A 15,816-nucleotide genomic window follows, 5' to 3' on the forward strand; every position below is an offset into this window, starting at 1 on the left:
AGTTGCCCTGGGTATAGGCTTGTGCCACATCCAGCCAGGCGCCCTTCAGCTCACCTTGTTCCGGGCAAATCACTGAAGAGACTTTTGGGTTCTGTTTTCCATTAAGAGAAAGCTGTGATGTGGTGTTCTTTTTTAAGATCAGAATGGCCTTCCTTGCTTCTGAAGAACTGGATGGTGTGGAAGAAAAACACTCATCTCAAACTTCCTGCTCCCCGAGCTCCAGCGCACTGCCCCCGGCTCAGACCAGGCTCCAGGGCGCAATAACCCGGCTCTGGCCCCTGGGACTGGCCCTGGCCAACGCGGCGGTGGGCGTGCATGGCTTTCAGAGGAAGCTGGTGGTCTTCGCCTGCCTCCAGCTCCCCGTGGGCAGCCCCAGGAGCTGCGCTGTCCAGACGGCCCAAGAACAAGCCGGAGTCCTGTCCATCCGAGCACTGCCTCAGGTGGGCCATGTGATGGGGGTGGCGTCCTGACCGCGCCACTGCGGGGTGGGGGGCAGAGCCCGGGGGGCGCAGCAGGAGCAGGACAGCGGCTGAGATGAAGGCCTCCAAACCCCTGCGCATCCCAGCTGGCGGCAGTCGGGTCGTTCCCATCATTACAATTAGGGTTTTCCAAAGCCCTTTCACTTTTAAAAAGCTGCCTCTAAGTGTTCTAGCATCTCTTCTGAGTCATCTTTAATTTAGTCCTACTTCCAAAAAAATTGGTCGTAGTAACAGCAGCTTTTTCCCCTCCAATGGCGCTGGATTTAGCACCATGCTTTCCCCTACTTGGGCTTCCCTGGCAGCTCTGACGGTAAAGAATCCCCTGCAATACAGGAAACCCAGGCTCATTCCCTGGGTTGGAATCCCCTGGAGGAGGAAATGGCACCCCACTCCACTGTTCTTGCCTAGAAAATCCCAGGGACAGAGGAGCCTGGCGGGCTACAGTCCATGCGGTGGCAAAGAGCCGGACACAACTGGTCGAGACTAACACACTCTCTCCCCTCGCTTGTATTCTTCGGTTTATCCTATTCCTGATCAGCACGTGAGTCAGTGGTCCAAGGTTTTATATCGTGGGCAGCCGCCAGGGAAAGAGGCAGCGAGCACAGACAAGGGCTAATACCCGGCCTTTCACAAGGATCAAGTGACACAAGGCAGAAAGAAGGAAACGCTGCATTTCCTACCAGAGGAATTCCTATAGGACATAATCTGGATAAAATCGCCATGACAACACACAGGCCCGCCAGAGCGTAAACAGAAGTGCAGCTCTTTGACCTTCCAGCTTTAAGCAGTCCTAGGACTGGGACAGGTGATATTCTTAGCAGGGGAGAGCTCCCTCCTAGCATTTCCTCATCTCACGCTGAGTGGATGTGACACTTTGTCTTTAATACTGTTTGGCCTTTGCTACCGTTTTAAAATAAGGAGAAAAAGCACACTAAGTCAGTCCTGCCTCTGCTGTGACTCCCGCGGGTCCTCGGGTGTCCCCACCTCCCTGCATTCCCAGCCTCGCTCGAGAGGTCCCTTCAACCTCCTGGGAGCTGGGGCTGAGCCTCGTCTCTCTCCCCAGGGCTCGATCAGGTTTCACTGCAGAAAGTCTCCGCTGCGCTATGCTGACACCTGCCCTGGACCCTCGCCCGACAGTGTTACTGGCTTCAATCAGATCCTGCTGGAAAGACACAGGCCGGGCCACGTGTGACCTCTTCTGCCCTCCCGGCCTCACCTGGCCGGGCCACCCCCTATGCCTGTTTCCACAAGGCCTTTTCCTGCCAGCGGCCTCGCCAGGGACACGTAATCAACACCCGGCTGCCAGATGACTCCCACAGAGACTCCGAGCGCACTCGGGGAGCTGTGGCTCCAGCCTGCAGGCGGGCCAGCGGCCGCACCAGTGGCCTGGGGCGGCAGTCTATGCATCCCCCAACCCTGACGGGTGTCCGGGTTGACAGCAACCAAACCAGGATTAGGAAACGTCAGGGCCGTCACCACCTTCACACAGCCAACTCAGCACTGCTGGCTATCACTACAGCGGGCATCCCACCCTTCCAACCCCGCAGGCAAAGTCAGCTTGAAATCAGCTCTAAAATTGCAGCTGGGGGAAACTCTGCCTTGAGTTCCTTTAAAAGGAACAAAACCTTACTATTTAAATATTTGATTAATTTAATTTCAAGCAACTAGATTATAAATCAAGAATGATCAATGCAATATACCAAAGAACCACCACACCGTAATTTTATTTAGAAACACTGAGCAAGTTTTTAGTCAAATGGGTGTGGAAACTCAGTAAATATTTATGTCTTTAACTATATCAAAAATAAAACACTTAAAAACCACCATTTGAACGTCGAGTTCTCTGTCCATACGGGTCTGCCACCGTGAGTACCTCCACCTGCCTGCACCCCAGCCCGCAGTGCTGGAGGGGGCTGGGGGGCCCACCTGAGTCCTGAGTCCTGGCCGCACCGCCCACACGTGATGGCCTCCTGGGAGGAGCAGGCAGCACGGTCATCCACCTTAAGGATCCTCGTTCTGAGACGGCTCCACGATCCTCAAGCAGCAGTCAGCGAACTCCACAAACAAGGGCTCCTGCATGCAGGCTCGCATAAGCTTGGCCTTGTCATCTGCCCGATCGAGGTCGACCATCAGCTGTCTGAGGTGCGGGTTGAGCAGTAAGCTCCTCAGCGCTGCAGACTCCCCTTAAAATGAACAGCGAAGAGAGCCAAGCTGAGCTCTAGTGGGTGCAGAGACAGCCGAAAGCCAAATGTTCCAAACGTAATAAACACCAAGCATGCTGCACCCCCTCACCCAGCATTTCACATGAGGTGAGGCTTCCCAGGTGGCAACAGTGGTAAAGAATCCACCTGCCGACACAGGAGACACGAGAGATGTGGGTTCGATCCCTGGGTCAGGAAGGTCGCCTGGAGAAGGGAATGGCAACCCACTCCAGTAGTCTTGCCTGGAAAAGTCCACGGACAGAGGAACTTGGTGGGCTACAGTTCAGGGGGTCGCAAAGACTCGGATATGACTGAGCACACATGTGCAAATAAGGTGAGGTCAGCATATCAGATGGTTTCCACGTTAAATGCTGTCAGGACCTTATTCTTTTATACCTCTGTAAACATCTTAATGCCATTCACCTAAACAAAGGTTATTTTACCTGCACAGACTTAGCTAAAAAATTGTCTTACTTGCAGACTTACCTAAGTTCTTTAAATTCTGCAAAGACACTCTGTCCTCTTCCTCGTCACTATTGAGAAAATCAGCCACAGAGTCGTCGTCATCATCTAAGGAACATAACACAGCCACCTGCTTATGACCGGAAAGGAAACCTGGGTGCCAGAGTTTAACAACTCCAGTAAATAAAAAATGTGTGTGCACACACACGACAAGAACAGAGATAATGCAAGTGGGCACAGACAAAACCACCTCCTCTCAGGAATTTGTGACACTCATTTTAGGAAAGTGAAGACCTGGTGACTTTAACAAATGCATCCTAGTGTTCACACACTTAAACTATGTTTGGGATTAGGGCCTTATTTTCCAATTCTTCCCACCCCACCTCTGCTCACTATGGCTCCAGCCCTGTCTGTAAAAACCCACGGACAGGACTCCCCTGTGCTTTCGGCAGGGCGGAAACTTCTGAACCCAATGAGGAAGTTTCTCAAAGGGCAGAAGTGGGCCATCCCCTCGCTCTGACTGCTCCATACCTTTTCGGTGGCACCGGGAGGGGCTATCTTCAGAGGCCAGCATGACACATGGTGTGCAGGAGGAGTTAAAGAAAGGGTACGTGGGGCTTGCCTGGTGGCCCAGTGGTTAAGAATCTGCCTTGCAATGCAAGGAACACAGGCTCAATCCCTGGGCCGGGAAGATCCCATACGCTGCGCCACAGCTACAGAGCCTGCGCTCTGGAGCCCAAGAGCCGTAACCACTGAAGCCCGCTCACCCTACAGCCTGTGCTCCACGAGCGAGGCCACCGCTCTCTGCAACTAGAGAAAGCCTGCACACAGCAACCAAGACTCAATACCAGAAAAAATATAGTTTTCTTTTTTCTTTTTTTTTTTTAGTTTTCTTTTTTAAAAAAAAGGCTAGATGGATGGGGAGGACGGCAGCACACTCGCGCTGCAGGCTCTGAGGGCCGCCAGGAGTAGCAGCAAGGTCAAAGGCAGCGCACCATGCGGGTCCAGGTCAGGTGAATCCCCGCCAGGGGTGAATCCAGGCCCAGGGAGGGAGACCCAAAGCCGTGACTGGAGGCAGCTCCTGCCAGCAGGGTCCACCGCTCACCCCAAACCACGGCTGTGGCCTTTCCCCCCACTCCCCGTCCTTCTCCTGAATCTTCGGGCGGCCCCGCATCACCACCCTGACGACCTGTGCTCCTGGCCCCGTGCACAGGGCTGAGGAAGCTGCTGCTCCTGATGAACCTGACGCCTGGCCCCGGCCCATGAGTCCCGTCTCCTCTTTCCACATATTCTACTTGAAACCCTTTTCTCGGTTTGTGTGTTTGCGGTCAACCAACCCACCTTCATTTTCCACAGGCTTTTTAGTTTTTGCAGTAAGAGCTGATCTTATTTTTTTCTCGACAGGACCAGTTGCAGGCTTGCACTGCTCTGAAAAAACACAAAACTCAGGAGTACATCACCTCCATTTGAGTGACAAGGCTGCACCACTCCCCCAAGCCAGCATCCAGCATCCAGGGGGAAGCCTATGTAGGGGGTAAGGGACTGGATGGGGGATGGAGAGGAAGTGAGAGGTTCCGTCAAGGGGCCCGCCTCACACTCCCCTGGGGCCTGTCTCCATCCTCCCTGTCCTGCCTAATCCCACAGAGACTTCACCACGACTAACACACTGACTTCAGTTAGCTGCAAACTGTGCTCTCAGCAGTTTCAGATACTGAATGTGCAGATACCACGTGCCACTGGGAGTCCACACATGAAACTCACCAGGCCCACCTGGGAGGGGTTCCACCTCACACAGGACAGAGAGATGGACGAGATAAGGAGAGTCTGATCCAAGTCACCCAAGAGGGAGGGGAGACAAGACGGGGAGGTGCTGCCAGCTGGAAAGAGCATTCCGGGCAGAAGGAAAGGCCCATGGCTGCAGCAGACCCTTGAGTGAGCAGAGTCAGGTGCAAGGAGGTGGTGACGAGCAACTGGCAGCTGATGGGCAAAGCAGGCCTGGCAGGACGATGGGGCACAAGAGGAGGAAGCCACCTCCAAGACGAAAGTCTGTCTCATACCATACCACCTTTATGTGGACTCTAAAATGACACAAATGAACCTACCTATGAAACAGCAACACACTCCTGGACATAGAGAACAGACTGGTAGCTGCCGACGAGGAGGGGGCTGGGGAGGAATTAAGCGGGAGGTTTGGGTTAGCAGATGCAAACTATCAGATGGAGAATGGATGAACAAGAAGGTCCTACTAAATAGCACAGGGAACTAGAGTCAGTATCCTATGATAAACCACAAGAGAAAAGAATATAAAGAAAAAAGAATGCTATGTATGTGCATAACTGAGTCACTCTGCCGTACAGAGATCAGTAACACTGTAAATCAACTATACTTCAATTAAAAAAAAAAGACCACCAGACATTATGCACCTTCTATAGCTGTGCCTAAGACCACCTGTAATTTTGCCAGAGACTGACCCTGAGCTCTGATCCAGTCTCTAATCTGTCAGTTTTTAAGAAATAGAGGACTGAGGAGTATGCCTAACTGCAGCATGAGTTTGCAATCAGCAAAACCCAGACCGTGGGGAATTCTGCAAGTCAAATGGCTTGAATTCTTCCACAGAGAAATTGTTAAAAAAAAAAAAAAAAAAGATAATAACGAAGGATTGAGGAGAAATTTACAAATTAAAAGAGACTTAAAAAAAATCACATTTGGGGGGAATTCCCTGACAGTCCAGTGGTTGGGACTCGGTGCTTTTGGTTAGGTTAGGTTAGGTTATGTTACGTTCAATCCCTGGTCAGGGAACTAAGAACCAAATGAAACAATACTCTTTCAGGATACATACTTGCATAATAAAACTGGAAAAGCAAAGATGTGATTGCTATAAAGGCCAATAGAGGGGTCATTTATAGGAAGTGAGAGCAGTGGGTCGGGGCAGGGCATGTGGAGGGGTTTCTGGAGTGAATGGCAAAGTTCTATTTTCTTTTAAAAATATTTTTTTATCTTTGGAACTGCTGGGTCTTTCTTGCTCCAAGGGCTTATCTCTCCTTGCACCAAGTGGGGGCTACTCTCCTGCTGCAAAGCACAGGCTCTAGGGCACACAGGCTTCAGCGGGCTCAGTTGCCCCGAGGTATATGGAAACTTCGGAGACCAGGGATGGAACACACTGCCCCTGCACTGACAGGCACTTTTTTTTATATTTTAAAAAATATATACATTCTTAATTTTTATTTTATTTTGGTTGCACTGGGTCTTTATTGCTGCACACGGACTTTCTCTAGTTGCAACAGGCAGGGGCTACTCTTTCAATGCACGGGCTTCTCATTGCAGTGGCTTCTCTTGTTTCGGAGCAGAGCTTCTACAATGTGGGCTCAGGAGTTGTCGTGCATGGGCTTAGACGCTCCAAGGGGTAGAACCTGTGTCCCCTGCATTCACTGGCAGCTTCTTATCCACGGAACCACCAGGAAGTCCAAGTTTTATTTTCTTGACCTGGGTGGTGTTCACCTTATAATAATTCAGTAAGCCAAAAAAAAAAAAAAGAATCTACAAATAATAAATGCTGCAGAGTATATGGAAAAAAGGAAACCCTCCTACACAGTTGGTGGGAATGTAAATTGGTGTAGCCACTATGGAAAACGGTATGAAGAGTCTCCAAAAAACTAAAAATAGTTACCATAGCCCTCAATCCCATTCCTGGGCATATATCCAGAAAAAATAAAACCTCAAATTTGAAAAGATACACACACCCCAATGTTCATAGCACCACTATTTACAAAGGCCAAGACACAGAAGCAACCTAAATGTCCATCAACAGAGGAATGAATAAGGAAGATGGGGTGTATACATATATGTCGGAATACTACTCGGCCATAAAGATGAAATGATGTCATTGCAGCAACATACATGGACCTAGAGATTATGATACCTAGTGAAGTATAAGTCAGAGAAAGACAAATAATCATGATATCACTTATACATAGAATCATAAAAAATGATACAAATGAATTTATTTACAAAACAGAAACAGACTTCAGACACAGAAAACAAATTTATGGGTCCAAAGGAGAAGGGGTGAGGAAGGATAAATTAGGAATATGGGATTAACAGAAACACACTACTATGTATAAAATAGATAAACAACATGGGCCTAAAGTATATTATTGTTTCATTTAGTTGCTAAGTGGTAGCTGACTCTTGAGACCCCATGGACTGTAGCCCGCCAGGCTTCTCTGTCCAGGGGATGTCCCAGGCAAGAATACTGGAGTGGGTTGCCACTTCCTCCTCCAGCAGATCTTCCCAACTCAGGGAATTAACCCATGTCTCCAGCATTGGCAGGCAGATTCTTTACCACTGAACCACCAAGGAAAGTATATCATAGGGAACTATATTCATTACCTTGTAATAACTTATAATGAAAAAAAAAGAACAAAAAAGGATACAGATCACTGAATCACTTTGCTGTATACCTGAAACACTGTAAATCAACTATACTTCAATTAAAAAAAATTTTTTTTAAATAAGAACAAACCAAGCAGGATTTCCCTGTGATCCAGTGGTTAAGAATCCACCTTCTAATACAGGGGACACCAGTTCAATCCCTGGTCTGAGAAGATGCCACATGCCATAGAGCAATGAAGCCTGTGGGCCACAATTACTGAGCCCATGTACCCTAGAGCGGGTGCCCCGCCAATAAGAGAAGCCACTGTGATGCTAAGCCCAAGCACTGCAACTAAAGAGCAGACGCCCCCACCGAAACTAGAGAAAAGTCCCTTAGCAGCAAACAAGAACCAACGCAGCATTCCCCTCGCCCCCTCCCCCCCAAAAAACATAAGTAACAGAGAGGCTGGAGTTTTCAACACACAGGAGTGAACCGCTCCAATCTGTGTATCAGGAAAATTACCCAGATTGCGCTAGGGGGTCTTGGAGGGGCCTCTCAGGGCTGCAGGACCAGAGAAGCATTCCAGACACAGCTCCCAAACTATTTCAGAAAGCAGTTCTACTTCTTTCCTATTTTGAGCCGAAAGTGTTTTTTTTTTAAAGTGCTCCGGAGACATTAGGGTTTAAAAAAAAAAAGCTGGAGCGGGACGGTGGTGCTGTAAAATCAGAGACTGGAGGGGCTAAAACTAGAGGCAAACCACCAATGAGGAACTTTAACAGAAAAGTCACTGAGAGAGGGGGGGAAGGGCCCCTGAAGACTGAGAAGAGGCGCCGGAGAGAGAAAAAATGTAGACTTGACAACAGTGAGCCAGGGACGTTGCTCCTTACCGTAAACTGGCGTCCCTCCCCGTTTCTATCAAGACATCACTTAAAATTAAGAGAGAAAACATCATTAACCTCAGCCAGAGCAGCTTCTGCCAAACGACGCGGAGCTGAACACTACAAGGAAGGCACAGCTAGGGGAGGCTTTGGGGGCAAAAGCCAAAGACTGTTTAAAATAAAAAACAAAAACAGATGGCACGCAGAAGGGAAAGTGGGGCAGAGGAAAGGTTTTTGATTGTCCATCAAGTGGAGGCGCACTCGCAGGAAGAGGTATCCGCCTGCCCACGGTGGGTGGGAGGCGGTCCCCAGGATCGGGCGTTGCAAGGCCCACGTCCCCGAGGCCGCAGCGGGAGAGGGCGCTGCGGTCCACGAAGAAGGGGGCCTTACCTTTGTGCTTCCGGAAGCAGGGCAAGGAACAGCTGCAAAAACAAAGAGGCAGGCCGCGTCAGCTCCGAGGGCGGAGCGGACCCTCCCGCCGCCCCGCCGCCCCTCCCCTGCCCCGCGACCCCCGGCACTCACTAGGGCACGCGGCAGGCGGGGCAGCGGTATTTGGGCTTCTCCAAACAGACAACGCAGACGGCAGTACCGCAGCTGAGCGACGCCATGGTCTCTCCCGGGACGCTTTCCCCGCCGGCGCGCCAGCCCCGGGCCCCCTCGCCCCACGTGCACGCCCTTTCTTCCGTTTCCTCAACCAGGACCAATCAGCGTGCAGCGCTTACTGGCCGTCACAAGCAATCGATTGATCCCGCTCCTCGTTCCAGGCCTGAGAAGTAGAAAGTCGATGCACTCGATACGCATCCAGAGCCCACGTCAGGGGTACTCCCTGTTTACAGCTTCCCTTGAGGCTCAGTTGGTAAACAATCCGCCCGTAATGGGGGAGACCGGGGTTCGATCCCTGGGTTGGGAAGATCCCCTGGAGAAGGGAACGGCTACCCACTCCAGTATTCTGGCCTGGAGAATTTCATGGACTGTATATAGTCCATCGGATCGCAAAGAGTCGGACACAACTGAGTGGCTTTCACTCCCTGATTAGGTCACGTCGTGGAAGAACTTGTTATATAGCCCTGTGCCTGTCCCTACGCCGCTACGTGACTTTCAGCAAGTCATTGTCACTCTCCAGCCCTGTTGCTCTGCATGTACCTAAAAAGAATAGGTGGGACTAAATGCCCTTTATCTCCTGCCTTGGACTTTCTCAGTATTGCATGGGTATTGGGTTCTCCCCACACATCTCATTTGGGCTTCCCTGGTGGCTCAGCTGGAAAAGAATCCGCCTGCAATGCGGGAGGCCTGGGTTCCATCCCTGGGTTGGGAAGATCCCCTGGAGAAGGGAAAGGGTACCCTCCCCAGTATTCTGGCCTGGAGAATCCTCATGGACAGAGGAGCCTGGCGGGCCACAGCCCATGGCATGGTAAAGAGTCAGACACGACTGAGCGACTAAGCACAGCAAATGAGAATTCCACACTCTGGCCAAACCAGACTCAGCTAGACCATGTGACACACTTGTGCCCTTCCTGACCATTTTTCTCACAGGAAAGAAAGACAAGCCTTGGCCACTGACAAATGTTTATTGAGCTCTAACTGTGAGCCCTGTGCTTCCCAGATGCTGAGCTGGGAACACCCAGGGATTAGCAGGCATATCTGGGAGCTTAAGGCTTAGAGTGAAGGCAGGACGGAGAATCCCTGGGTGGGACATCTAATCCCTGGGCCAGGGAATAGATGAGTGACCTCTGGCCCAAAGGTGGAGATCCTGGTCCAGAAAAGGGCTTGAATGCCACCTCGGGCTTTAGGGATAGACAAAGTCACATTTTATTGGGAGCCCTGCTCCTCTTCAAAGCCCTGAGCACTGTCCAGCTTTACCAGGCTTCCCACTCCACATGTGCAGTGCTGTCTTGGGGTCATAAGTCGCCCTCACCGCCTAATCCTAACCCTAACCCCTTTGCATTGATCCATCAGCCCTCAGGATCTCTTTACTACAAGGGCCCCACTCCACTGTCACAGTCTGTAGGGATGAATCTGCTACATCCCCGAGCAGCCATTCAAGTCTCAGCTCAGACCCCTCACTGTCTGTGTGACTTGGAGAGACTGGCTACCCTATCTGAGCTCCCTCGTCTGTTAGAGTAGATGTTCCTACTTTCCCGAGCTATTGCAAGGCAGAGAGGTGACTGTAAAAAGATTTGTGATCCGAAGTGCTACAAAGGGTTATTTATGTGATATCTAGAGTCTATAACTCTTTTGGAGCTCTGGTTCCAACCCCATAAGCCCAGGTTCCAGGCTCCGAGTCAGAGGCTGAGGTCTTGGAGCTCAGGCCCCTCTAAAAGGGTTCCACTGCCAGCCTCAGTGAGCCGCACTGGGGTTGGACTGGAATGACTAGCCGTCACTCCTTCGGCTTTGCCAGGCTGTCGAGGCTGCTGTCCAGTCCTCGGTGCTGAAATGGCACTGCCCCTCTGGTTGCCTACCTACCCCAGCATGCAGTTGCCCCTGCCTCCAGCCTCCTAACAGAACTCACACCAAAATCCAATGTTTTCCTACTGATCCAATACTCTGAAGCATTCCTTGTATCCCTCAACAGTTGTGACCACTGCTGGTTTGAATCAGAAGTCTCCCAGAAAGTCTGAGCTTAACAGAGAAGAACAGAGGTCAGTGACTTGAATCCCCTGCTCTTTGGCATCAGTACTAATTCCCCCACTATGGACATCACCATCGCCCACCCAGACTTTTCCTGTGAGCTGTGTTTGGAGGCTGAGGCCATGGAGAGTTTCCACAATTTTCAGGGGCTCAACCTGAGCCCATCCACACCCACATCCACACCATGCTGACTCCCCTACCTTCCGGTTCAGAGATGGTGACTCCAGCAAAAAGAAACTTCCTGGAATTCCTCTCATGCACATTGCATTCAGTAGAAATACCTCTTCTGCTCTGGGTGACCCCCATCTTCCATGGACCCCTCCCACTCCAATATCCAGGAAAGGAGGTGTCTCAATTGTGATGGCGGGGAGGTTGGGGAACACCCAGAAGCAGCGACAGAAGCCTGGTACAGCTCCTCTGGGCAGTGGCTAGTTCAGAGCAGAAAGACAGGTATGACTCTGGGCCCAACGACTAGACGCCCACAGATTTGCCCTGGCTCTCCATGGTTCCCCCATCACGCCCTCCTAGCAGCTAAGGCTGCCTCACGTCTTCTCAGCATCAACTTGAGGCGCAGAGCAGAACCAGGAGAGGGGAGAAGTAATAATCAAGGCAGAATGGTTTCCAGAGCCCCGCTGCCTGGCAGGCGCTGTCCAGCACATTCCAGGCAGATCCAGCCCGACGCCGACGCCGAGGACTGGAGACGTTGTCTTCAACGTGGAGGCCCAGGTCCGGCACCGAGCACCGCCAGAGGGCGCCCCAGATCGAGATTGGTCCTGGCGCGCCCGGCGCCAGAGCAGCTCTGCAGCGCCTCTGGCATCCGACTTTGCACCTTTGCGTGGGAGGTAACACGTACCACGCAGGGAAAAGCAAACCCAGGCCTGGCCTGCGCAAGAAAGAGGGTCAAGAGTGCGGAGTTGAAGCCGACGACCGGATGGGCAGCAGTGACTCTTCCATGAAAGCAAAGCCCACGCCAGGCCAGTCGAGAGCTCCAAATGCGCCTGGCTGTCCAGGGAGAGTTCCCGGAGGTTGCCCCCACCCCCACCCGCGCCTCCTGGCAACGCCTGGGGCAGAGATCCAGCTGGAAGCTGGCCACCCATATTAGCTTGATGAAAGCTTAATAGTGCTTCTGGAACTTTCAGATTACTAACTAGGGCGCACCCAGTGCCCTGCGTCTTTCCTGATGCCATGATGGGGTGGGCATATAGGCTGCATAATGGCCGTATCCGAGGCCAGAGGTTGATAAAGCTGGGCTTCCTGTGGAGCTGTGCTAAATCCCAGCTTCTTTCTGCAGTCCTAATACCTCTAACCCTCCACCCTTTTGGTTGCACCAAGAGAAGTGTCTACGGTGGTGTGTTTAGGGAACCTATACCAGCTGGTTTCATCTCCTACGCTTCCACTTACTCTCTGGTATCTGAGAGAGTGCTTCAGAAGTTAAAGGGGGTGAGGTTGTTGGTATGAATCAAATAAAGACAACCTGAGGTTCTGGTGGAGTGGCTTCCAAGTCATCTGATTTCAACTCTCTGCATGTTATTTTATCTTGCAATGGCATTGATTCCCCAGCTCAAGACAATGACAGTCTGACCTTCCATTAGACTTCAAGCAGAACTTCCAAACAACAAAAGACATAAGGGCTTCCCTCCTGGGTCAGTTGTCAACAATCTGCCTTGTGATGCAGGGACGTGGCTTTCCATCCCTGGTCAGGGAACTAAGATCCCACGTGCTGTGAATCAATTAAGCTCCTGCACTGCAACTAGAGAGTCTGTGTGCTGCAATCAACAAGACTGTGTTATGAACTACAACCCGACACAGTCAAAAATATAGTTTTTAAAATTATTTTTAAAAGAGTGAGAGAATAATTGCGTTATCTCAGCACAACTGGTAGAAGATCACAGACCTTCAAGGTCACTACCACCCAAATCCCACACTTTCATTTTCTCACACCTTCTTCCACTTGCAAGTCAACATACATACATCTCTCACCATACATTCCCTAGAACAGAGATCAAAGGAATCAAATAAAAATAAAAGCCCTGAGACTCCTTCATCAGCGGATCTGCACAGGAAAGTCATTCAGGCGATAGGAAAATTATATCAGATGCAAATTAAAATCACAATATAATACCATAAACATACCAGATTAACTAAAATTACAAAGATTGGCAATACCAAGTGTTGGCAAGGAGTCTGCTATGAATTGGACATTTGCACCCCCTCAAAATTCATATGCTGAAATCCCAGCCCCCAATGAGACAGTACTAAGAGGTGGGTGGGGCCTTTGATAGGTGATAAGCTCATGAGGATGGCGCACTCGTGAATGGTGTTAGTGCCCTTATGAATGACACCCCAGAAGGTTCTCCTGCCTTCTTTCTATGAATAACAGTCTGTGAAGCAGGCACCGAGTCTGGTGGCACCTTGATGTTGGACTTCCCAGCCTCCAGAACTGTGAGGATAAAAGGCTGATGGGACTTCCTTGGTGGGTGAGTTCAGTGCCCAATCAGAGAACTAAGAGCCCACATGCTGTGGGCCAGCTGAGCCCACCACTACAAGGAAGAGCCCGAACACAGTGATGAAAAACCCCACATGCCTCATGCATATGTGCTGCAACTAAGACCCAACGCAAATAAACATCTTCCTAGACATTTGCTGTTCAAGCCACCCATTTTATAGTATTTTTATTATAGCAGCCCAAATGGTTTAAGACAGAAATTGGTACCAGGAACCTAAAAATGTGAAAACAGCTTTGGAACCTGGTAATGGTAGAGACCGGAAGAGTTTTGAGATGCAGCCTTGAAAAAGCCTACACTGCCATGCAGGGACCTTCATAGGCAATTTGAGTGTGGCCTCAGAAGAGGAGGAGAGCTGCAGAGAAAGCCTCAATCTTCTTGCTCTTGTTCAGTCATTCAGTCATGTCCGACTCTCTGTGACCCCATGGGCTGCAGCATGCCAGGCTTCCCTGTCCTTCACTATGTCCTGGAGTTTGCTCAAACTTATGTCCATTGAGTCGGTGATACCATCCAACCATCTCATCCTCAGTCATCCTCTTCTCATACCCTCAATCTTTCCCAGCATCAGGGTCTCTTCCAAGGAGTCGGTTCTTCACGTCAATCTTGGAGAACAGCTAAGTCATGGTGAATTGAATGTTGGTAGAAATGTGTGTTGTAAAGGCCATTCTGCTGAGGTCTCAGGAGGAAATAAACAACACTAGAAATTGGAGGAAAGTTGATCCTTAGTAAAAAGTGGCAAAGAACTTGGCTGAATTGTATTCCTGTTCCCGAGTTCTGTGGAAGGTGGATCTTGCAAGTGATGCCACTGGATGTTTAGCTAGGAGATTTCTAAGCAAAGCATTGAGGGCATGGCTTGGCTCCTCCTGACTGCATTCAGTAATACGTAAGAAGAGAGAAATGACTTATAGGTGGAATTGCTAAGCAAGAAAGAGCAGAACTTAAAGATTCTCAGCCTATGCATTTTGCAAAAGAGAACACTAGCGGTGTAGCCAAGCAACCATGTGATCAGGAGAATGTTATGGATCTCAGGAGAAATCAAGCCTTCTTCCAGACAGCCTGTGGAAAACAAACATGGGCTGGTTGACTTAAACTGCAGTGAGCAGCCAGCCTTACTATAGAGGTTTGGATACATTAGACTCCTTCATAAAGATTAAGTCCTAAAGGCAGCACAATCCACAGCTTGGAGAACTCCCTACACTTCCTAACAAGCAGGAGGAGCTAGGACTGGGGGCCCAAGAGCCCCACTTCCCTCAGGCTCCGTTCAGGACACTCACCCAGGGAACCGGGAGGAGACAGGGAGTCCGATTTACCTGCGCCTTTTGAAATTCTTTCTTTCTGTCCCTGTCTCTCCTTACCTCTCTCTTTCTTTTTCCTGTTTCTTCTTGGTGTCTCTTTAGCTTCAAGCCCCCAGCTGAGTTTGTCCGTAACCTCTCACGGCTCCAGCAGGCGTCAGAGCAGCACCACCCGGGGCCGCAGCCCCTCACTTCCCTCCACCCCTGACCCCGTGCCCTGCAAGAGCTGCAGTTGAGCCCTCGACTGTCCTCACACCTCTGCTTCCCCGGTGACTCTGACATCGCCCACTTAGACCCTGGTGTTACAGCGCCCTGGGGCAGCAGCTGTTTTATCTGGGTGAGAGGTGTGAACTGCTATTCTAATTAGAGAATGTTCTGGAAGAAAGGTTTCAGTTTGACACCCTTGGAACTTAGAGGCCATCCCAAGAGCAAGAGACTAGAGTCCCTTGTGGAGCCCTAATGACCAAGGTCACAGATGTGGAGCCCTGTACCAAGATCACAGGACAAAAATCTCTGAAACGGACCAAGCCCCATAGCAGCTGTTGCCATGAGCCTCGTGATCTAAACAGGCTGGTTCCCTGATCCCATACTAGGTAAAACACCCACCCTAGTACTCACCCTGTAGTGTCCTAACCACTCACCTAATACCACCCTTCCGGCAGGAATTTTCTGTCTTGAGGCTATAAAAATTGGCTGTGCTGTACTTACTCACTCAGTTGTGTCCGACTCCTTGAGACCCCATGGACTACAGCCCACCAGGCTCCTCTGTCCATGGGGATTCTCTACGGAAGAATACTGGAGTGAGTTGCCATGCCCTCCACCAGGGGATCTTCCCAGCCCAGAATCTGAACCCAGGTTTCCCAAATTGCAGGCAGACTCTTTACCAGCTGAGCCACCAGGGAAGCCCCAAAATTGGCTACTTGTCCACAAAATGGGTTGGCTCTCCTGTGAGCCACTCCCAGGCTCTAAGTGTCTCTAATAGACTGCTAGCTGCAACTGC

General features: G+C 50.6%; 2 protein-coding genes across 8 annotated transcripts in view; one reads left to right on the forward strand and one right to left on the reverse strand.

Annotated features, from left to right (window-relative positions):
• Nucleotides 1-2,302, forward strand: part of MYO19 (myosin XIX) — a 42,293-nt gene extending 39,991 nt beyond the window's left edge. For 4 of the 5 annotated variants that reach the window (XM_065908931.1, XM_065908933.1, XM_065908932.1 and 1 more), the window contains 2 exons: nucleotides 138-440; nucleotides 1,543-2,302. In XM_065908931.1, coding sequence (XP_065765003.1) covers nucleotides 138-440; nucleotides 1,543-1,671 — 432 coding nt within the window. In that variant the 3' untranslated portion in view covers nucleotides 1,672-2,302. Of the gene's footprint in view, nucleotides 1-137; nucleotides 441-1,542 lie in introns of those variants that run through there. The other variant, XR_010659626.1, reaches the window with a different exon arrangement.
• Nucleotides 2,201-14,221, reverse strand: ZNHIT3 (zinc finger HIT-type containing 3). Of its 3 annotated transcripts, none has more exons than XM_065908952.1 (6): nucleotides 11,221-14,221; nucleotides 8,915-9,158; nucleotides 8,783-8,814; nucleotides 4,484-4,570; nucleotides 3,167-3,250; nucleotides 2,201-2,662 (listed from the first exon to the last, which is right to left on the reverse strand). In XM_065908952.1, the coding sequence occupies exons 2-6, from the start codon at nucleotides 8,998-9,000 to the stop codon at nucleotides 2,481-2,483; spliced, it is 471 nt and encodes a 156-aa protein (XP_065765024.1). In that variant the 5' UTR covers nucleotides 9,001-9,158; nucleotides 11,221-14,221; the 3' UTR covers nucleotides 2,201-2,480. The 3 variants fall into 3 exon arrangements, with proteins under 3 accessions (XP_065765024.1, XP_065765023.1, XP_065765025.1); XM_065908951.1 differs by having other exon boundaries at nucleotides 3,155-3,250; XM_065908953.1 differs by lacking the exon at nucleotides 2,201-2,662 and adding an exon at nucleotides 2,691-2,922.
• Between the last annotated feature and the right edge of the window lie 1,595 nt (nucleotides 14,222-15,816).

This window comes from Muntiacus reevesi, chromosome 18 (genome assembly GCF_963930625.1).
Source record: "Muntiacus reevesi chromosome 18, mMunRee1.1, whole genome shotgun sequence".
Classification (NCBI taxonomy): domain Eukaryota; kingdom Metazoa; phylum Chordata; class Mammalia; order Artiodactyla; family Cervidae; genus Muntiacus; species Muntiacus reevesi.

Bases quoted from the DNA above. Each gene is read 5' to 3' on its own strand.
- ZNHIT3 (XM_065908951.1), bottom strand. From the start codon at position 9,000: ATGGCGTCGCTCAGCTGCGGTACTGCCGTCTGCGTTGTCTGTTTGGAG. The intron at 8,815-8,914 runs GTGAGTGCCGGG...TTGTTTTTGCAG, and splicing joins CCCGCCTGCCGCGTGCCCTA to CTGTTCCTTGCCCTGCTTCC. The intron at 2,663-3,154 runs GTAAGACAATTT...GTTCATTTTAAG, and splicing joins GAACTTAGGTAAGTCTGCAA to GGGAGTCTGCAGCGCTGAGG.